The following is a 22,546-nucleotide window of genomic DNA, read 5'->3' as shown; positions in this document are numbered from 1 at the left end:
GCCTGCACCACACCCAGAGGAGGAAGGGTGAAGAGTCAAGACACCAGAGCTTGCTCCAGATGTCTGAGTGTGCATGGGGTGGTTTACCTGTAGTGCCTTCCACATTATCTAAGAACCAACCAGAGCCTTGAAGTATCACAGGTCTTTACAGCACCACAGCATTGAGAAAAGGTCGGTCTGTGACAGATCTGTTTTATACAAGATAAAATGATCCCTGCCGGGGGGGGGGGGGGTTAAGTGGTAGATCGGAAATAGGTCCCCTATACAGACTGAAAGAAAACAAAAGTGGGATGAGGGCTAGCTACTCCCATAAGCCAAGGACATTTACTTGGTCCTCCCACCCAAGTGACAATTACATCCACACTTGACATGTTTTGTATTTTTTAATAAAGTTTGTAATCCAATGGACACACAAAACAAAACTGCGCTGAGAAAAACAGTTTCATAAATTAATAAGTGTTAGGAAGTTGTGGGGAGAGGTCAAGGTCACATAGTAAGAGGGAAGCCAGTCTTTTTGCAGTGTGTGTGTGTGTGTGTGTGTGTGTGTGAGTGGGAGAGAGGGAGAGAGAGAGAGACAGACACACTTTCAGATCGCAGGGGCAGGGCCCGGGCCGTAACGAAGCGCACTTATACAAATGAGTGACAATACAAAGTCTGAGTATGAAAATAAGATTTTCTCTTAAAACACATTTTTGGCACAGATTAAAAAAAATGTATGTCAGGGGGATTTGATTTTTTAAGTCAGTATTATATATATTTATATATATTATATATTTATATATACACATCCCAAGTTCTGCATATCCCACCGACAGAAAATCCTTCGGTTTGCTCTTTTTTTCGATTGTAAGCTGTACATCCTGGGTGAATCAGATGGTGGTGGCAAGAGAATTAAGACAAGATGACAGCCAGATGAGCAAGAAGGGAGGAGATGGGGACAAACCCAATGAAATGTTCCTTGACCCCAAGGTTTCAGCAGCAGTTTGAAGTCCTGCGTTGAGTCTGTGACGTGTGTTCACATACACCAAGATGTCCAGAGTGCCACAGCCTGTCTTCACTATGCAAAAGTCCAAGTCACTAATTTAGTGCAAAGGCAGTTCTGTTTTCTTGTTTCTTAAAAACAAAAACAAAAAAATTTAATTCCACTGCCCTGTTCCTTTTCTCCAAAAAGAGGAGAAACCCAGCCCCAAGGTGTCTGCAAGTCCATCGGTTGGTGGTCTGTCCTTGGGCTAAATGTCTTGTAAACATACATAGTAGCAGCACCACTGCCCAGAGGGGTCTGTCCGCCTGAGCTGGGCCGGCAGGCCAGGAGGGCAAGGCTGGCCGTCTGGCAGTGGAGGCTGTCCCCTTCGGCAGCTTCTTCCTCCACTTGGCTGGGTTGTCCTGTGTTTGCTTTTGCTGCAGAGCCTCGGGAAAATACACCGAGTCGTTGACCGACCAGTGGCTCACACAGAGGCAATGACAATCATGAGGTGGGGAGAAATGTTGGAAATGCTGGCCAGAAGGTCAGGGGCCAGACGGGACAGGTGACTCTCCGAGAACTCGCAGGGTGGGAAGATCTGCAGCACATAGGCGGGCTGGAGAAGAGGACGAGCGATAAGTGGGACCCCTTGTCTTCACATCACCAACCCCACTGCCATTCCTCTGAACAGGCCCAACGCAAAGAGCCAGGTTGAGTCAGTTTCCCCACCAGCTAAGTCTCCGTGGCTTTGTCAGAAAACTATCATAAACTAACCTCCTGCCACCCTCTTCTGTATCATCAGGCTAAAGAAAAACCTGCTGTATCAGCTATCCCTTGATTGTCTCCAGGATGGGCAATGGTGGCCCCACCCAGACACTGCTTATTTCCTCTACCCAGAATGCCCTTTGCCCACCTCTAAGAAACTCCTGAACTGCTCTGGCTGTACTAGTGGGCCATGCCACCAGATTAGTCAAATTGCATGACCAGCCCCACCTGGGTGCACCGAGGAAGGACACTGGGCAGGGGGCTGACCTGATTGGAGCCAGGGTTGGGAACATTGATGATCCCTGCCGCCTGCTTGGCCTGTAGATAGGTGATGAAGGCAGCCTTGAGGGATTCGGTCTGGCTCACGACATCCTCTTGGTCACGGCCACAGGGCAGAGCCAGCAGCAGACAATACTCTGACTCCACCTGGGACAGAGGCAACTGTCAGGGGCCTCACAACACACAGAGGCCTGTCCAACCCAGGAGGTTTGGCTCCCATGTCCACAAAAGCTCCTACCTCTGAAATGACCTGAAAGTCCACCCCTAAATTAGTTGAATGAAAAAAAAAAAAGCCTTGTTTTATGTCTAGAGGCATTTTACACTCTGAGGGGAAAGAACATGCCCATTGTCATCCACACTAAATGCCATTGCTGCAGCCCATAAAAAGGAGATAGGCAGTTGGGGGCCGCCCACACCTTATATCCCTGGGTGGGGCAGCTGCTCACCAGGGCCCCATCTTACCGTCATCCTTCGGGTAACCCCTTCCAGCTGCGAGGCCTCCAGCCGCATCCTCTGGGCGATCCTCAGTGGGGGGCCCCCTTCAGAGAGGGGCAGAGACCGATGGGCCAGGACATTGTTGCCAGAGACAAAGTGGAGCTGCACAGCAGCTGTGTCGTTCTTGAGGGCCAGGAGGCCCTGCCACACAATGGGGTACTTCTGTTCAAGGGGAAACAAACAGGAAGTGAGCTCATGACTGGACATGGCCCTAGGCAGCAGGCTTACTGTGCTAAATCAAGTGGGGATCTTGGGACATTTTAACACAGCACCAAGCTTGGAGAGTAGTGGGGGGACCCCTCCCAGACTTACCTTCAGAAGCTGAACCATATCCACAGGTCTCTGGGAAGTCAAGTGTGGCGAAGAATCTTGGTTGGGGGAGGGCTGGGCTTCAGTGTGCAGCAGAGCCAATCCTGGAGGGGTGCTAGGGCCCAAGGTTGTGGAGACAAACAATGGCTGCTTTGGGGCAGCCTGAGCAGGGAGAGGGCCCGGAAGGTCAGGCTTCATGGAGACAGACACAGGGGAGGGATAGGAGATCTGGCTTGTTTCTGTCTGGGTCCTCTGAACCGGGACATGAGGCTCAGCTGGTCTGTTTGCAGGTACGGTTGGGAGGCGAGGCTGCTCTACTCCTGTCTGGGTCCCTTTCGCCTCTTGGGAGACCTGAGGCATCTTGCTGCTTGGTGGCTGGCTAAGCTGCGAGGGCTGCGTGGGCTGGACAGGCTGTGTAGACTGCACGGGCTGCTGGGCAGGCTGTGTAGACTGCACAGGTTGAGTGGGCTGCAAAGGCTCACTTTCAGGAGAGGGACCCTAGAGTTGGGCAGGAAGAGATAGGGACAAGGTCAGAGTCTGTTATGAACACTGAGCCCCCAACTTACTGGCCACTGGCCCCAGCAAGAGTCAGCTATGGGCATCTCCTCTCAGCTGGGCGCACCCCCAGGGGGGCGGGGACACTTTAACCAGTTGGTGATGCATTCTGGGGCTCAAGATTGAGAGTTCTGGTAAGAGGAGGTAACATGTTCCCTCCCTCCCGACCCACAAAGAGCTCCTTCCCGTGTCCTTAAGCTCTGTGCTGTGATCTGATCCCTGAAATTTAGGAAGTTTCTCTTTAAACCCACGAAAAGAATGACACACTTTAAGAACCACAATGGCACCTCAATCACTATTTGCACTAGAGGGCTGATTTGTAGTGCTCTCACCTGAGTGGGAACCTTGGTCCGGGAAGGCAGGCCAATGGAGGCGGTGGCAGGAAACTGAGTGTGAGTGAGCTGAGCCGGGCTGTGATAGGTGCGGATATCCCCGCACCTGTACTCCTGAAACAGCTCCCCACCACTGGAGTGTACGATCTGCACCCCATGGGTCACCACCACAGGTGGGCTCAGAGGCAGCCCCTGGAGCTGGTTGCTGGGGGTGACGGTAAGGATTCGGGCCTCACTGTGAGGTGCAGGGGCAGGGGCTGCTTTGGCATCTGTCATCTTGGCAGCTTCTTTCCCTGGCTGCTGAGGGGCCTTGCTGGCTGGTGAAACCTTCACTATACCGTCTGCTGCCCGGGGCTGCTCACTGACTGCTGTCACATGAGGATGCACCATGATCCTTACGTCCCGGGGCACAGTGTATGGGTGCAGTCGGTACTCTGACTGCATGACCAGTACTTCCGACTGCACAGGAGCTGCGGCTCGAGCAACAGGGAGGTGATAATGCACTTCTTCCTCTGGAGCGTGTTGGGAGGCCAGGGAGGACACACCAGCTGTGGCTGGCTGGGGCGTGCCTGCCCGCTGTGGGGCCCTGACCTCTATTTGCTGGGGTTGCAGAGGGGCCCGAGGTGAATGAAGTGCCTCTGGCCGGATGCTGTAGGTGATGCTAGGCAGTGTGGGCGTGTTCATTCTCACTTCAGCCTGGGACAGATGACTAAGGGAGACGGTCTGGGTGATGCTGTGGGGTGGCATGATGACAGACTGCTCCGGGTGAATGCTGGAGATGAACTGAGGCACAGGGATGCCTGCAGCCAGCATGACTGTGGCATTAGTGGAGAGCGCAGTGGACGTGGTCCTGCTGGGGTGGCATGCCCTTGGGAAAAGAGATGGAGCAGGCCCACTGGGTCGAGGAGAATGTGCGTCTGGCTTTGTGGCTGCCAAATGGGAGACAGTTCGATCTGTTGGGGTGCTGGGCCCTGAGGTGATGTGGTTTGCTTCTGCAGGCAGTTTGCTGGGCAGAGCAGGAGGGTGGTGGGGAGTGAGAGCAGACCCCAGGTTAGCCGGCTGAAGGACCTTAGTCTCTATTTTGAGAGTGACGGGGTCAGCAAGCTTTTTGTTAGTGGTAACTATGCTTGGGGTGAGAACCAACTGGTTGTGAACCAGCACTGGGGATGTGTTTATGCCCTGGGTGAGAACCTTCACTGTGCCACCCTGGGTGACAGGTGTGGACACAGAGAGGTGAAGGGGCTCAGGCTTCTCCAAGGAAGGACGGTCGGCTTTAACAGATGAAATCACCGGAGATGCATTATATGTCTGGGCAGTTAGCACTAGAGTAGAGTGGGTGGCCACATTTGCATAGCCTGAAGGAGTTTGAGGACCTTTGGGTGGTGGCTGTGATGGTGCAACAGAATCAGGTTTGACCTGGGACTTGGATACCGACTGTTGAAATTCAATGTCCATGGCACTCGCTGGGGGGATCTGGCTAATCTTGGCGCTGATCCGCTGTGGGCCTTCAGTCTTCTGCCCCGAATAGCTCAGGAGCACCACTCCTTCAGAAGTGTTCACACGCAGCCCGGCTCCAGAGCCTGAGTCTGCTGGACGCTCGTCAATCACAGACATAGACCCTGGGTGGAACCGACTGTTTTCATTAGTGCTTGATCTCTGCTTGCTCTTTGCTGGTGGTGCAATGACTGCACCCGCCACAGTCAATGCACCTGTTGTGGTGGCAGTCACAACACCAGATGCAGCAGTCACTGCCCCTGCTGTGACTGTCACTGCACCCGCTGAAGCACTCACTGCAGCCGCTGTAGCGCTCACTGCAGCCGAGGCTGCATTCACCACGCCTGGGGCAGTGTTCACTGTGCCCACGGTAGCATTCACCGGAGTGGTGAGAACGTTCACTGGCCCTGTCAGAACATTTACTGGCCCCTTTAGGACGTTGACGGGGCCAGCAGGAGTGTTCACCAAGCCTTTCAGTGTCGTCACTGAGCCCTTCACAGGGCCTTTCAGGGCATTCACTGGGCCAGTCAGTGCATTCACTGGGACCAAGGAGACATTTACCAGGCCGGTCAGGGCGCTCACCAGGCCAGTCAGGGTTTGAGGAGCCGGTTTTGCCAGAGTTATCTTTTGCGAATTCTCCAAATCAATGCTGACAGGCATCCGGCTAATAACAGAAGTAATTTTGGGAGCAATAACTGGAGCCACCTTTTCTTTGTCAGTGACTACTGGAACCTCTGAGGCCTGTGTGTCAGAGGCACTAGTTACTGGAGCTCCTGGTTTTTCTTCTAAAAGAGGCTGTTTAGGTTCAGCTGGAGGGGTTGGTGCCTCATGCAGACAAGGGGCAGCACTGACAGGCTCTGCAATGGCAGCAGTGACACTTGTGGAAGTGATGCCTGTGGCAGATACATATTTGGGGTCCATGAGAATCTTTCTCAGCGTACTAGAGCTGGTGTCAATGTCAGAGGCTTTTGTGTCTGGGGGAAGAGCTGGAGATGGGGTGGACTGAGCCCGAGGTTCCTCCTGTCTTGTGATCCACTCTGTCACCTTAGTAGGGGGACTCTGGTGTGGGATCCCCCCAGAGGTCATTGGGGGTGGGAGCTTTGCTGGAGTTACAGAAGGAATTGTGGGGGTAGGTATGCTTGAATCACTGGGTGGGGTCACTGGATCACTTTCAATGATGGAATGCACCTTGAACCTGGCTTGGGGCTCATTGTCCACCAATACTGGCTGTGAGGGAGGGAGAGGGTCTGGGAGCACAGTCCTTTTGGTTGGAGTCTTTTCTTCAACACTGGTTTCTTGGGACAAATTTTCCCTGGATGGAGTCTCGCTTGGGTCAGAAGCACATGTCTCCGGAGGAGTGACCTGGGGCTTTTCACTCTGCTTTTCTTCTTGTGGAGTTTCTGGGGGTTGTGCCATTGTCCCCTCATTTGTGGCAGGATTATTGCTTTGAACTTGGTTGGGTTGTGAGACACGGCTCTCTGCAGTAGCCCCAGTTTTCTTGTTTGTATTCCTTTTGCGGCGTGATCTAGTTGTTTTATGGCGCCCTTTGTCTTTCCGAGGGAGAGCCACTTCAGCTTCTTTTGATCCCTTAGTTTCCAGCTCTGGGTGGGAGGTTTCGCTGCTGTTCCCTCCAGCTTCCTTGGTATCTGCTGGGCCTGCTGAGGGGTTAGGGGCACTGACTGGTGGGCCAGAAGATTCTGTAGTAGCCTCATTCTCCAAGATGCCAGACACAGCTTCATTGGTCTCAGGCTCCATTCCCTCCTCAGGAGTCTGCAGCCCTTGTGAATGGGGCTGCAGATCTGTCTGAGATTCTGCAGGGTAAGGTGGAGGTGCTGGGAAGTTTTCTGGCTCCCCAGAAATATCATTGATGATGGAGCCAATGGCCGCAGCAAGTTCTGTTTCACTCGCTTGATGTGCAGGCTTGTCCCTGTCCTCTGTGGAAAGGCCCTCTGGTGCATCTGTGGCTGCTGCCTTGAAAGCCGCTGAGGCAGAGGTTTCAGTGAGCTTTTCGATGTTCTCCACGGCCTGCTCAAGCTCCATCTGCTTGGCTAACTGATTTGCTTCTGGGGACAGCTTAGAGGCAGACAGGTCTTCCTTCTCTGGCTCCTTGTCTGGACCAGCTGGATCACTGTTCACCTGGGATGAAAGTTCCTCCTTTGGTGGACTCCTGCTCTTTTCTGGGGAGACTGCCACAACCCCAGCTTCTTTCTCCACAGCCAGCCCTGGAGGGCCCAGAGCCACAGTGGGACTAACACTGGCATCTACGGTTTTCAGATTTGCAGATTTGTCCACTGTTGACCTAGCGTTTCGAGATCTTCCTCTCTTTGACTTGGAATTTTTTTCAGGGGCTTTTTTCTCTACCACTTCAACTGGGGGGGTTTCAGGTGGATTTTTGTCTGTGCCAATTTCTTTTTTGTCTCTTTTTGGTTCACTTCCTGCTTCTTCTTTATCAGTCTTAGATTTTGTATTATTTTCTTTCACATTTACTTGGGGACTCACCTCAGTGGTGGTCTCAGGACGTTCAACATCAACTTTAGGTTCATTTTTCCCCCTTTTCGCATGTGGGCCACTAGCAGCTACTGATTTTTGGGACCGTGGGGATCTCCATCCCTCAGCTGGTTTAAGTGTTTCAACTGGCTCTTTCACCTCGGTCTCCTCTTCTTCTTCAGCTCGACGGCGTGTTTTTGGAGGCCTTCCCCTCCGAGGGGTGGTAGGAACTGCCACGGCCTCCTGAAGCTCCCGCTCCAGTCTCTTTCTGGTCACTCTCGGTTGCTCGATGGGCTCCTTGATTGGAGAGCGGCTTTCGTGGTCACCCATGGTTGCATAGACACTCCTTACATTCCGGCGCCTGGTTCGGCTGAGGGGCAAACTTGGCTCAGGGTGTTCAGTGTCCGTGGCTGAGTTTTTAGAGGCAGCCCTTGTAATCTTCTCGGCCTCCATCTTCAACTCTAAGAGCTTCTGGGCTTCTCCCCGAGGAGAATTGGACCGCTTGAGTTTTTCCCGGTCTATCCTCTCACTCTTCCTTGTGACGGGCTTCTCCACAATACTTGCTGCAGCTGCCTGCATGGGGGTCTTGGAACGTTTACTTTTATTTGGCTTTTTATCTTTTGTAGCAACTGGAGGATCAACCTCTACACCTTCGGAAGCCTGAGGCTGAACCTCAGCAACAACTTCAGCTTTCTGATTTGCAATGGGCTCAACACTGGCATCTGGGTCTGGCTTGTCCACTTTTGGCTCATCAGCTTCCTTAGGCTTCTGAGTCAGTTTTGAAAGTGGTTGGGTATTGTCAGGTTCTGGGTCCCCACTGATCTCTACATGGGAAAATGAGGCCCCAGGAGTTGGAGGCTTGGCATCCAGATAAGGCAGCTGGTCAACTGATGAACTTTCTCCAACAGCTAAAGGAGTCCCGGCAGCATCCTTCTCAGCGTCCACTCCTGGGGGCAAGTCTACCTGTTCAGGTTGTTCCACAGCAAGGGGAGGCAGTTCAGATGCAGGTTTTGCTTCTTCTGAGACAGAGGCTGGCTCCATGGTCTTCTCTTCTGTCACCGAGAGCAGCTCTCCTGTTTTATCACCGGCTGTCTTCTCCAGTGGTAATGATGCCGACGCTGGAGTTAAAACAGTGACACAAGGAGGCCCAATAGAAGATGGGGTTTTCAGTTCTGACTCTTTATTCTCAGAAGCAGATTCTGGGGTCTTGGGATGATCCTCTGTATCTTCCTGTTTCTCAGCCTCTTTAGGTTTTTGTTCTTTTTCTTTTTCTTTCTGTTGCATTCGTGTGAGTTCCATAAATTTGCTATGGAAAAGAACTACTGGCTCTTGAATCAAATCAGTTGTGCTGTTCACTCCATCAGATGTCGGCCTCCCATATAACCTACCAGAAATGAAGTCAGATTCCTCATCTTTTCTCTCTAGGTGCTGCAAGCGCTTAGAATCTTGTTCAAAGATTGAGCTGTGTAAAAAACGAGAAGCAAATAATTCTTGCCTTTCCTGTTCTTCTTCTTTATGATCATCTTTTTTATCATCAATTTTTCCTTCTGAATCAGTCCGAATTTTCTTCTTTTTCATGTACCAAGATGGAATAGGTCTTGGAGCAGAGTCAACTTTTTCTTTATCTTTGTTGTTTCGAAAATTAGCAAATCTAGAGTCCCAATCGAGAAAAGACCAATTTTCTTCTCGAGATGAAGAGAGCGATTTAGCTCTTTCAAGCAAAGCCTTAGTGTCTGGGGTGATTGTCTTATCCAATGCAAAAGAATAAAATTTGTTCCTTTCTAAAGAACTAGAGAGTCTTTCATCTCGCTCCCGTAGTTTGTCTTCTCTATCCCTCAATAAAAAAGATAATCGAGAACTTTCATATAATGCTGACGCTCTGGGTGAGTGGGATTTGTGTTCAACATCTTCATCAGAATCAGAAGGCACCTCACCAGGTTCCAAGTCACGTACAGACCTCTTTCGAAGGCTGTCCCTCTTAATTATGCTGTTTGGGAAACTCACATCAAATCTGCTGGCATCTTGCTTCATTTGAGAGTCCCACTGATTTAGTTCATCTTCAGAATTCAAGACAGTTAGTTTTATTTTGGCCATGTCTGCCATCTGTTCTCTCTTGCTGGAATCGTAAGGATTAAATTTTAAGGATTCTTCTCTGACAGTCAAATTAGAATAAGGGAGTCCCTTTTCATCTACTTTAGGAGACCCTTTTACTGACATTAGCCTAGGAGAGCCTATGGGGTCATCTTCCTCATGGAAGGAACCATGTCGGATACTGGGAGAACAACCAGTCCTTTCAGAATCTTCACTGATTTGGCGTGAACTTCTGTAATTCCGTTCTCTCTTGGTGCAGATATCAAAATCAACATGATCCATCCTTTTCTTTTTGCTGGGAGGAGAGTCATCAGTGACATCTTGAGGGGGTTTACCTACCTCATGAACAAGACTACGCCTTTCATAGTCATCTACATCTTTTTTAGGACTGCCAAACTTCTCAGACTTGGCTATTTCCATCTCCATCTGTTGTTTTCTACGACTCTGCTCCATTTGTTTTCGGTAACTCTGCGTGTAATCAATATCAATGCCAATTTTTTCTTCAGTATTTACTGAATGTGGTTTCTCTTGGCCTGATTTACATTCAAGTGCTTCATCACGAAGACTGCAATAGTTTTTCCTAGTATCTTCTCTCTCTGGTCCTTGCTCATCTAATAACTGCAGCTGTTTGAGCTGTGGTTTGGAGGGAATAGGTTTTTTGGACTGGATTTCTTGATTTTCTGCAGATTCACCTACTGGTTCTCCCAGCCTTGCTTGCAGGTCTGAGATGGGTCTTGGGCCAGTCCCAACAGAAATACTGACAAGTTCCTGACAGTCTTTGGGGCTGGGAACAGCATTAAGTCTGTCTAGTTTGATCTTTTTAGAGTCTCTTTTAAGAATTTCTTTCCTCATGGGCTTTCTTTCAGACTCTCCTTCCCTCAGCAGAATGACATCTTTAGATGGCATGTCAGGCTGCTTTTTTAAAAGCACCCGAGCATCCTCCATCTCTGGACTACTTTTCTTGACTTCTGATTTTTGCCTTTCTGCTTTCAAATTGGAATCTGCAAAACGCCTTTTCCTTGCTTCCAGCTTCTCCAAATCCACAGCACTGACCCCATCAGCAGACTGCTCTGGTTTTAGGTGCTTCCTCGTTTTAAGCCTGCATTCCTTATCTACCACTTCTATGTGGCTTGAAAGTGCCTTTTCCTTTGGCACTTTCATTCTGACAGATTCCAGTTTAGGTAAGTCAGATTTTGCAGGCTCCATGTGAGAAACTTGCAGTTTCTGATCTACGGCAGAAGACTTAACAGTGTCATTATCAAGCTTGGCTTTCAGCTTTTCCAATGGAGTGTGGTCAATCACCTTCCCCTCTTTTTCTTTCACTCGAGTCAAAACCACACAAGGCATGAGTTCTAAGCGGTTTTTTGCTATTCCTTCTTTGTCAGCTTTCTCTCTGCTCAGTTTACTGAAATTCCTTGATTTTTCAGGGCTCTGTTCTCTTTCATTTTCTTGGTCTGTTTCTGAAGACTGGGAACTAGGGGAATGAACTTTTCCTTTTCGTTTCTGCTTGTCAGTTTTGTCCTTTTCCACTTTCTCCTTCCTTATTAAGCGTCTCTCTCTTTCCACTCTCTCAGGATCAAAAGTTCGTTCTTTATCTGTCTTTTCATTTTTTGTATAGCGTTCCAAACGAGGTTTGTCAAGTTTATCATATCTTGGAGGGGAAAGTGAGCTACAGCTTCCACTCCGGTCTGAGGACCGGCTATAAACCCTCCTCTCCGAATCACTTGGTAATCTCTCTGATTGTGAGGGAGATGTTCCAGGACTCTGTGGGCGCCGCAGGTGCACCGGACTCTGACTGCGTTCAATTGGCCTCCTCTCATGGTCTCTGTCCCGGTCAGGGTCAAATCTTTCGCGTTCTCTTTCTCGTTCCCGTTGCCTGTAACTGTATTCCCGAATATCTTGTTCATAAGGATCACTTCTGTAATCCCTGTATTCCCGAGGATCATCATAATATCGAGATTCGTAATAGTCTCCTTGGTAAGTTTCCCATTCTGAATAAAATTCTCTCCCTCGAGCTGGATAGTCCCGTCTAGAGTCCTCAGCATATGTGCCTGGAGTACGAACATTCTCATAATATGTGCGATCTTGGCTATAATCATAAGATCCCCTTCGTTCCTCTCTGCCAAAAACAAACAAAAAATATTTCATTCTTTTGTTTCCTTGTCATTTATACATTAAATCATACATATTAGATTACAAAGTCCTGCTTCTAAAAATCTTTGCCATTATTTAGTCGTTAGACCTGTAATGTCCAATACCATAGGCACTAGCCACAGCTGACTACTGAGAACTTGGAATTTGGCTAGCCTGAATTCACATGGGAGTGTAAAATATACACTGGAATTGTTAGACTTAGCTAAAAAAAAAAAAAAAAGACACTTCAGTAATTTTTAACTTGATTATATGTTGAAATAATATTTTAGATATACTGAGTTAAATAAAAATTCACTTTTTACTTTTTTTTTAAATATATTTTATTGATTTTTTACAGAGAGGAAGGGAGAGGGATAGAGAGCTAGAAACATCGATGAGAGAGAAACATCAATCAGCTGCCTCCTGCACACCCCCCACCGGGGACGTGACCAACCGGCCACTTTTTACTTTTTAATGTGGCTATTAGAAAATTTAAAACCACAGATGTAGCTTACATTATATTTCTATTGAATAGCAGTAGTTTAACCCATTTTATCCCTTTAGTATTTGGTACTGTGGCTTTTAATAAGCACCAGCATTAAGGGGTATCACGTCCCCACATTTCTAAGTCTTTTATAATTACTTTCCTGCCAAAAGATAATCGAGAAACAAATACACTATGTTTCTGCCCTAGCCGGCTTGGCTCAGTGGATAGAGCGTCTGCGGACCGAAGGGTCCCAGGTTCGATTCCGGCCAAGGGCACATGCCTGGGTTGCGGGCTCGATCCCCAGTGGGGGGGCGTGCAGGAGGCAGCCGATCGATGATTCTCTCTCATCATTGATGTTTCTATCTCTCTCTCCTTCTCCCTTCCTCTCTGAAATCAATAAAGAAATATATTAAAAAAACAAAACAAATACACTATGTTTCTGACGTAGTATTTGAGGGAATAAATGAAATACTACTTTAAACTGCAAGCCCTTATGCAAATGGGACGTCATTTGCATTCCTGAGTTGATCTATCAGAGGTAAAGCATTTTTTTCATTTCATGCATCAACTATTCAGTGAGATGACTACCTTCAGCTCTATGGCAAAAGCAGACCACTAAGTTCTACTCAAGCATCCTCCACCTGTGGACTACTTTTCTTGACTTCTAATTTTCCATAAGCACTACCATCTGAAACCAAATGAGGCAAAACTAGTTCACAGTGAAGTCCCACACCCTCCCATTTCCTACTTTGGTAGATACTATAAACCTCATTCAACAGGGATTAAATAACCATGGGTAAGAATCAAAGAAAAAAGTTGGAATCAGATCATCAGTAAAATAAGTGAATTTAAGTAGTAATATATAAAAATTAACATCCAATCCTAGCTGGTTTGGCTCAGTGGGTAGAGTGTCAGCTGGCAGACTGAAGGGACCTGGGTTCGATTCGGGTCAAGGGCACAATGCCCGGGTTACCGGCTTGAACCGTAGTGGGGGGCATGCAGTAGGCAGCCTATCAGTGGTTTTTTCTCATCATTGATGTTTCTATCTCTCTCTTCCCTCTCCCTTCCTCTCTATAATCAATAAAAATATATTTAAAAAATAAAATAAAAATTAACATCCACACAATATTATCCAACCTCAAAAGATACTGTTCTTTGAAAAATATTTAATATACAAACAGAGGATCTTAATGGATTTTCTTATGTGTTAGGTACCAGTAGACCACCAACACTTTCCACTCAATTATGGGTAAGAATTCCTGTTACAACTTAAAGTATTAATGATAACTGCAAACTGAGCCAGGATAAAAAACTTTTCTCTATCTCTACATATACCTACATTCTCTTGCATATGTATGCATGGGTGTGTGCCTATGCGTTTTCTTTTTCTCTCCCTCCCTTCCTCCCTCTTTCACACACACACACACACACACACACACACACACACACACACACACACACTTGACAAAGAAAAGCCTTGTATCAACACTAAGGTTATGGAGGACTGTTTGATTTTTTATCTTTTGGAATGTGGATTCCAAACTACTAGTGAAAAACCATCAAGAAGGTTAAGCTTTGCCCTGGCTAGTGTGGCTCAGTTGGTTGGGCACGGTCCCTTGCACCTGAAGGTGATGGGTTCAATTCCAGGTCAGGGCATATGCCCAGGTGGTGGACTCAATCCCTGGTAGAGGGCATGCAGAAGGTTGAACTTTTGGGAATTTGGCTGTGGGAGACATTTTGCATTTAAAAGCTTTCCAAGTTAAGGCCCCAGCTGGGTGGTTCAGTTGGTTGGAGCATTGTCCCATATACCAAAAAAGTTGCACATACCTAGGTTGCAGGTTCAATCCCTGGTTGGGGCACATACAGGAGGCAACCGATCAATGTTTCTCTCTCACACCAATGTTTCTCTCTCCAAAACCAATAAAAAAACATATCCTAGGGTGAGGATTAAAAACCTTCCAAGTTGCCTGGCTGGTGTGACTCAGTGGTGGAGCATCAACCTATGAACCAGGAGGTCACGGTTCGATTTCTGGTCAGGGCACATGCCAGAATTGCAGGCTCAATCCCCAGTAGGGGGCATGCAGGAGGCAACCAATCAATGATTCTCTTTCATCATTGATGTTTCTATCTTTCCCTCTCCTTTCCTCTCTGAAATCAAAAGAAATATATTTTAAAAAAGAAATACCTTCCAAGTTATTCAATGACCACTACACAATATTCCACATGGAAATGACTCAAAGAAATATATACCTTCTATGATTTAAATAAAAATGAAGTGACAAGAGGCAGTAAAAAGAGAATGCATTCAACAGGTTTTTAGCTGCTTGATCAGGATTTGGCTCATTCTTGTCAAAGAGCCTTTTATACTTAAACTAGAATGTCTAAAGACATTTTTCACACACAGCCTTTTGTCTAACACATGTATGGGGGTGGAGATCTAATGGTAAAATTCCAGAAGTCTTAATCTCATAGACATGTTTGGACAACCAGCTTGATCATATGGATGATAGCTTCCAATTTCAAACGTGATCAGCTATTGAATGTGGTGACATATGTTAGGATATTTTAATATATTCAGTCAGTCTGAAAAAGAATCAATCATCAGTTTGGGGGCAGTTTTAAGCTAACAGAAATAACATGATTCAGACAGTGAGATCTTAAATTATTCTGAACTGTATTGGTTCGTACAAGCAGCAGAAAAAATATCAAAAACTACATACCATGATTGATTGAAAAAACGAGAGAAATAAGGTTTACTTTTTACATTGCTAAAGTTAGCAATTTATGTATATTTTAGATTACTGACTCACAAATTTAAGAGATTTGAATTTAAAAGAAAGCTCTTTAGTCTTTTGAAAGTTTTTTTTAAAAACTAATTGTATAAGCACATGTATGTCGACAACCTGGATGTTCTCATTTCTAAATATACAGGGCATTTAATAATTTATAATGTACTTCAACATGTTGTTATATATAATTCAAAACTATACAGCAGGATGATCTATACTAATGTGGCAAAAGGTAGGAGTAGTCAGTGAGAAATACAGATAGGTTACCCAACTCCCGTGAGCCACATGAAAACGGGATTCATAAAAATAAACCCATTTCTGTATGAAGGAAAAAGGTTTTTTGGAATAAGAGTAGAAATAAGAGATGAAAAATAAAATTTAATCCCATCTAAATTTTATGTATTATAATTTTTAAAAATCAAGCTATGCTGATAACTTTAAAATACATACCTTCTTTCCATTAACATTTCATAAAAGTCTCTGATATCTTGACCAGATTTTTCCATACAGTGATAAAATGCCAGCTGACTTTCCCGGTTTGCAAAATCCACCTTAAAGAAAAAAGAATAGCAGGTGTATGCTGCAAGTTTCAGATTTAAAAAATGAAAAGTATTACCAAATTTTTAAATTCTTCCCAAAATAGTCCTCAAGACTATTTCAAGAAAGAGCAATCTTTCTCAATTAAGTGAAATAGCCCTCATAACAAACTGTATTTTGTTACTCTGAAATCTCTCTCAAATTCTACATAAATCTTGATAAAGAATTATAAGGTTCTAGAAGGAGCGGGATAAACAAAACGGAAAACTGAAATGATACCTAGCAGGATTCTAGGTCGTCAATTAAATAATCAGAACAACTAAATCCTGCAATCTCTGTTGTGCATAAATTTGCTGGAACCATAGTAAGAACATACAATAAACTATGGAAGAACAGTTAAACTACTCACAGCTGGGCCTCTGAGTCACTAAAAAGCATATAATATCCATCATCTATCAATACCTTTTTTTTAAATGGATGTATTATTTGGAAAAGGCTTATTTCAATCTAATTATCATCAATGATTCTCTCTCATCATTGATGTTTCTATCTCTTCCTCTCCCTTCCTCTCTCTGAAATCAATAAAAAGAAGACATTCTGAAATCAATAAAAAGAAGACATTTAAACAAAAAAAAGAGGGCAGGATCTGAATATGACTTTGTTTTGCTTCTTTGTTTTACCTTCCTTCTACATACCTTAATTTTATTCCCACCGATTTTCCTCCCCTTGGTCTCTTTTACAGCTGCTTGTGCATATTCAATTTCATTGTAGATGATCAGGGCCATGCCTTTTAAGCGGTCAAACACCACCTGTAAAAGAGAACACAACAAAAAAGAGCCTCATCCACTAGACGTAGTATGAGTCCCAAACAAACTCCTAAGTCACAAGGACACTGTCAAGATAAAATATACTTACATACATTTTATTTACTTACTTATTTTATTTTTGTTAATCCTCACTCAATGATATTTTTCCATTGATTTTTAGAGAGAGAGTGGAGGGGGAGAGACAGAAAGACACATTGATTGGCTGCCTCGTGCATGGGGATCAAGCCTGCAACTAAGATACATGTCCTTGACTGGAATTGAACCCGGGACCCTTCAGTCAGCAGGCTGAAGCTCTATCCACTGAACCAAACCGGCTAGGGCTACTTATACACATTTTATTCTAGAAAAAATTTCAGGCTTTTCCTGATGATGCATATTGTAGTGAAAACAATAAGATGTGTAGGGACTGTTTAGAATCATGGTTACTGTGGCTTGAGGTATATTATTCCTTTATTTTGCTTTTCTGTATTTTACTTTATTTTCCACATTGACTGAATACTGTCCACTTTAACATTGTTGATAGGTTCTGTGACTTTAAGCAAAATGACATATAGTTAAACAAATTTTACCACAGGCTAACTGCTATAAACAAGAGTTAAGTTCCAACATCATCTCATCAACATTATAATGAAATGACATGGAACAAAACAATGCTATTTGAGCCCTGACCGGTTTGGCTCAGTGGATAGAGCGTCGGTCTGCGGACTTAAGGGTCCCAGGTTCGATTCCGGTCAAGGGCATGTACCTTGGTTGCGGGCACATCCCCGGTGGGGAGTGTGCAGGAGGCAGCTGATCGATGTTTCTCTTTCATCGATGTTTCTAACTCTCTATCCCTCTCCCTTCCTCTCTGTAAAAAATCAATAAAATATATTAAAAAAAAAACAAAAAACAATGCTATTTGAGAACCTGCTACATTTAAGTAAGCATTCTAGTTTTAGCTTAAAAAAAAAAATCAATACTCTTGGCAGAGAGAAAAAAATGTTGAGTACTGGATCAACAAAAAATTTTAGTGACTCTTAGTCGTAAGTGGCACTATCATCTTAAAGCTGTTGGATTTTTATTTAAACTAGCAGTCTTTAACATGTATTTCTCCAATCAACAAAAGCTACATTTAAAGAAATGTCAAAATTATGCAACATGTCCACCACAGTGTAAATCTGCTTTTTTAAAAGCTTTACCTTTACATAATGGAATGGGGCCAGAGATCGTTTTCCTGTTTTGTTTGTGGGTCTGTTACATAAACATTGATTAGATGAATATTCTGTTGTGTGACTGTCTCGATAAAGTTATCATCACTTAAAAAAAATCAAGTCTAATTACATATTAGTGTGAATATGAATAATCCTCTACAATAAATGGCTAATATGCAAATTGTCCCCTTGGGAGTTTGACTGACCGGGAGTTCAACCACTCGCTATGACGTGCGCTGACCACGAGGGGATAGCGTGAAACCAAGGAAGGCCCCAGCCAGCAGCCAGGGGAAGGAAGGCCCTGATTGGCCCTGATCGCTGGCCAAGCCTAGGGACCCTACCCATTCATGAATTTCGTGTGCCGAGCCTCTAGTTATGTAATAAGACTGTCTAATTTTGCCCAGCTGGCATGGCTCAGTGGTTGAGCACTGACCTATGAACCAGAAAGTCACGGTTCAATTCCCGATCAAGAAACATGCCCAGGTTGTGGGCTCAATCCCCAGTGTGGGTCATGCAGGAGGTAGCCGATCAATGATTCTCTCTCTTCATTGACATTTCCCTCTCTCTCCATTCCTCTCTGAAATCAATAAAAATATACATTTAAAAAAAAAAAAAAAAAGCCCTAGCCAGTTTGGCTCAGTGGCTAGAGTGTCGGCTTATGGGCTGAACGGTCCCGGGTATGATTCTTGGTCAGGGCAACATGCCTGGGTTGTAGGCTCGATTCCCAGTGGGGGGTGTGCAGGAGGCAGCCGATCAATGATTCTCTCTCATCATTGATGTTTCTAGCTCTCTCTCCCTTCCCTTCCTCTCTGAAATCAATAAAAATATATTAAAAAAAAAAAGACTGTCTAATTTTACTGTGAGATAAATTATAAAAATCTCTAAGAAACATTCTATTTAACAGTATTGTGTACATTAGTTTCAAAATTAATCATCTCAGCTGGTTCAAAATAGTTTTTCAAAATATTCATATCGTAAGTTAATACATAGTTGAGCTGCCCTTCTAGGCCAAATTTTAGAAAAGAGAATTTTAACATATGAGTTATTAAAGAAAAGAAAAAGTTGGCACTAGAAATTGAGACTGAAAGGACAGAATATCCAGAAAAGAGAGTCAGAAGTAGCTTTAAACTACATACCAAAACCTCCCACCTACCTTTATCACAGGCCCATATCGGCAGAAATGTCGTGTTAAATATTGATCCGACACATTTGCAGAAAGCCCATCTAACCACACGCAGTTTGTAGGCATGCTCTTTCCAAAACCCAGCTGAATATAAAAGGCGAAATTTCTGTCAGTAAAGTCACCAATTATTCAACTACAGAATTCTGAGAAAACCTGTCTTCTGTAGGAATCTCGTCAAACCAACATCTCAAGTGGAAACCATTGGGTTATATCAAGTAAAAACTTACCAAAAAAGTAATCCTGCCTAAATAAGCAAGTCTTAATTTAGATTATAGTATAACAGAATGAGAATGCGGAAATGTACCACCTTTAGGTTATCTAACAGTATTACTGAAAACTTAAAAAATGAGACATATGCAAAAAAACCAAAACACCTCCAAATCTTAAAAATCGTAACAGTACAATAACTTATGCAAATTTCTTTACCTTAAGGCGGTTATTTCCAAGGTATTCCCCATCCATCTTCTTAATAGCCTTACAAACGCTGGCAATATCACAGTATTGCAAAAATGCGTACTGAGGAACTCCATTAACTTTTTTAATATCAATATCCTGAAAAGGCCAATGGATACCACTTAATGATACAAAAAAAGTAATCAGAAATTTATTTTCAACAAGAAAATAAATCAAAATAAACCAAGTCCATATGAGGTATATATTTCTCAAAATAGTCATATTCCCAAAAATAATTTTCTTAGTTAAAATTGTACATCTTCATGAAACTATAAATTAGTCTAAAAACCTACATAACAGCATTTGTAATCACAAACCACGAAATCTTTCCCATGAAGCTCTCTTCAGAAGAGCAACTGCACTACAACTCAAAATTTGAAATTTATAATACCTGCTTTAAGAAAAATGTATGATAGTAAAGAAAAGGCAGCCTATTTTATGAAAACCTAAAAAATAATTCTGCAGTATCTGAAGGACTTACTAGGGACAGGCCATTTAAAATATACTATCTGGCCCTGGCTGGTTTGGCTCAGTGGACTGAAGGGTCCCAGGTTTGATTCTGGTCAAGGGCACATGCCTAGATTACGGGCTTGATCCTCAGTGGGGGGCATGCAGGAGGCAGCCAATCAATGATTCTCTCTCATCATTGATGTTTTTATCTCTCCCTTCCTAAAATCAATATATATTTAATAAGTAAGTAAGTAAGTAAATAAATAAATAAATACTATCCGTGTTGGGGTGGGTGGAGGAATTGAGCAAAAAAGGAAAAAGTAAAAGAGAGAGAACTCATGGACATGGACAACAGTGTGATGATTGTAGGATGAAGAGGCGGAGGGGTGATGGAGATGAAAGAGGGCACAGAGGGGATAAATGGTGATGGAATAAATAAAAATAAAATAAAAGCTAAAATAATGATATTTGAGAAGAGTAAAAATAACAAAGAAATCAAGTTTTCAAAAGTGATTTAAAATATGCAATTCTAAAATAGAAGTCTCATTCTATCAGTATATCTCACTGAACCAAGCCTGGTGATTGATAAATATGGTAATGATCTCTCATATCCAATATGAATCCTATATAAAAAGAGGTAATATGCAAATTGACCATCCCTCCAACACACAAGATGGCCGCCACAAGATGGCCAGTAGGGGAGGGCAGTGGGGAGGGACCAGGCCTGCAGGGGAGGACAGTTAAGGGTGATTGGGCCAGCAGGAGAGGGCAGTTAAGGGTAACCAGGCCTGCAGGGGAGGACAGTTGGGAGCAACCAGGCCTGCAGGGGAGGGCAGTTGGGGGGGGGACCAGGCATGCAGGGGAGGACATTTGGGGGCAACCAGACCGGCAGGGGGGGCAGTTAGGGGTGACCAGGCTGGCAAGGGAGGGCAGTTAGGGGTGACCGGGCTGGCAGGGGAGGGCAGTTGGGGGCGACCAGGCCAACAGGGGAGGGCAGTTAGGGGCAATTGGGCTGGCAGGGGAGGGCAGTTAGGGGTGACCAGGCTGGCAAGGGAGGGCAGTTAGGGGTGACTGGGCTGGCAGGGGAGGGCAGTTGCGGGCGACCAGGCCAACAGGGGAGGGCAGTTAGGGGCAATTGGGCTGGCAGGGGAGGGCAGTTAGGGGTGACCAGGCTGGCAAGGGAGGGAAATTAGGGGTGACCGGGCCAGCAGAGGAGGGCAATTGGGGGCAACCAGGCCTGCAGGGGAGGGCAGTTGGGGGCAACCAGGCTGGCAAGGGAGGGCAGTTTAGGGGCAATCGGGCTGGCAGGCAGGCAGGCAAGTGGTTGGGAGCCAGCAGTCCTGGATTGTGAGAGGGATATCCGACTAAACGGGCAGTCGGACATCCCTCGAGGGGTCCCAGATTGTAGAGGGTGCAGGCTGGGCTGAGGGACACACGCCCCCCCCCACCCCTGTGCATGAATTTCGTGTACCGGGCCTCTAGTAGATATATAAATAACTAAACTACTTTGTGAAAACGCATCAGAACATCATCCCTAGATTAAAGAAAAACTCTATAAAGGAACACCACATCTCTTTGGAATGCTCAAAACCTGTAGTCCCATTCAGACTGATCCTGCCTAGAGAAGGTGGTGAAAAAGAACCTAGCTTACACAGGAGAATGGTCCAGAGAAACCAGACACTTGAAGGGCAAAACACTGACTTAAACAATAATCACCTGGACCATATATTGCAGAGTAAATATTATGATTATCTAAGCCTCCTTAACAGTCACAAATCAATAAAAACCTGAAACAGCAAAATGAATATATTTAAAAGCTGTATGATGGGTTCTTTAAAGAACCAATAATTTATACTCAAAATTGTTGTAAGTAATGGTAAGCATTCACTTTGATTTTCACTATTAAGTAGAATGCAATAACCCAGGATAACTCTACTGAAGAGAAACAATCTCCAAAGAATATGGTGGGTAGACTCACTAACTACTAGGTTCTTTCTAGCTATAGCATAATCTGTTATCAGACTATTTCCCCAAAGTTTGTGTTTCATTAAAATAGTGATAACCAAGAGCAATTGCAAACATGATGATATTATGGTTTCCAAAAAGAATACTGATATGTCCTCCTTAGTGAGAAGCATAGCTCTCAAACACAAGTATTCTAATTTTAGCAACCTTGGTGATAAAAATGTGCCTATGTGTCCAAATAAAACTTCTTATACCCCTCCAAAATTTAAAGTAGCATCTACATTTGAATAAAAGTATATCTGAAAGCTTTATCAATTCATAGACTCATGAATGCCAAGGCAGAAAAAGCTGAAGTTCAGATAGGAATGTGAACTCCAAGTCACTCATCTAGATAGGCAATAGAACTAGAATTAGAGTACACCACTACACACATGAAAAAATAAAAGAACTTTAAAAAATCAAAATAATTTAGAGAAAGAGTAAGATGAATATTTTGCTGGTATATTTCTCTAAATATATTATCTCTGCTTTTTCTTTACTTTCTATCAACCACTTCATTCTCTTGCCCCACCCCCCACCCCCAGTAAAATGAGGTTTACATCAGCCATAGGCACAAATAATGTTTTAATCACAGGACTAGATTATATGGCCATTTAAAAAAAGGGGGACCCCCCTCTCTGGCCAATTTGCTCAGTGGTTAGAACATCGATCGGCCTGTGGACAGAAGAGCCATGGGTTTCATTCCCAGTCAAGGGTATGTACTC

At 44.7% G+C, this 22,546-nt stretch overlaps 1 protein-coding gene across 3 annotated transcripts in view; it reads right to left on the bottom strand.

Annotated features, from left to right (window-relative positions):
* Positions 1-841: 841 nt before the first annotated feature.
* Positions 842-22,546, bottom strand: part of SPEN (spen family transcriptional repressor) — an 88,150-nt gene continuing 66,445 nt past the window's right edge. For 2 of the 3 annotated variants that reach the window (XM_080657594.1, XM_080657596.1), the window contains exons 7-15: positions 19,341-19,466; positions 18,885-18,998; positions 16,410-16,523; positions 15,628-15,728; positions 3,697-11,887; positions 2,813-3,307; positions 2,468-2,662; positions 1,994-2,152; positions 842-1,577 (exon numbers count right to left, since the gene is read on the bottom strand). In XM_080657594.1, the coding sequence (XP_080513720.1) occupies positions 1,446-1,577; positions 1,994-2,152; positions 2,468-2,662; positions 2,813-3,307; positions 3,697-11,887; positions 15,628-15,728; positions 16,410-16,523; positions 18,885-18,998; positions 19,341-19,466 (9,627 nt within the window). In that variant the 3' untranslated portion in view covers positions 842-1,445. The remainder of the gene's footprint in view (positions 1,578-1,993; positions 2,153-2,467; positions 2,663-2,812; positions 3,308-3,696; positions 11,888-15,627; positions 15,729-16,409; positions 16,524-18,884; positions 18,999-19,340; positions 19,467-22,546) is intronic. The other variant, XM_080657595.1, reaches the window with a different exon arrangement.

Source organism: Plecotus auritus (genome assembly GCF_963455305.1).
Source record: "Plecotus auritus genome assembly, chromosome: 2".
Taxonomy (NCBI): domain Eukaryota; kingdom Metazoa; phylum Chordata; class Mammalia; order Chiroptera; family Vespertilionidae; genus Plecotus; species Plecotus auritus.
Note: the sequence above shows the minus strand (reverse complement) of the source record. Positions and strands in the feature narration are given on the sequence as shown.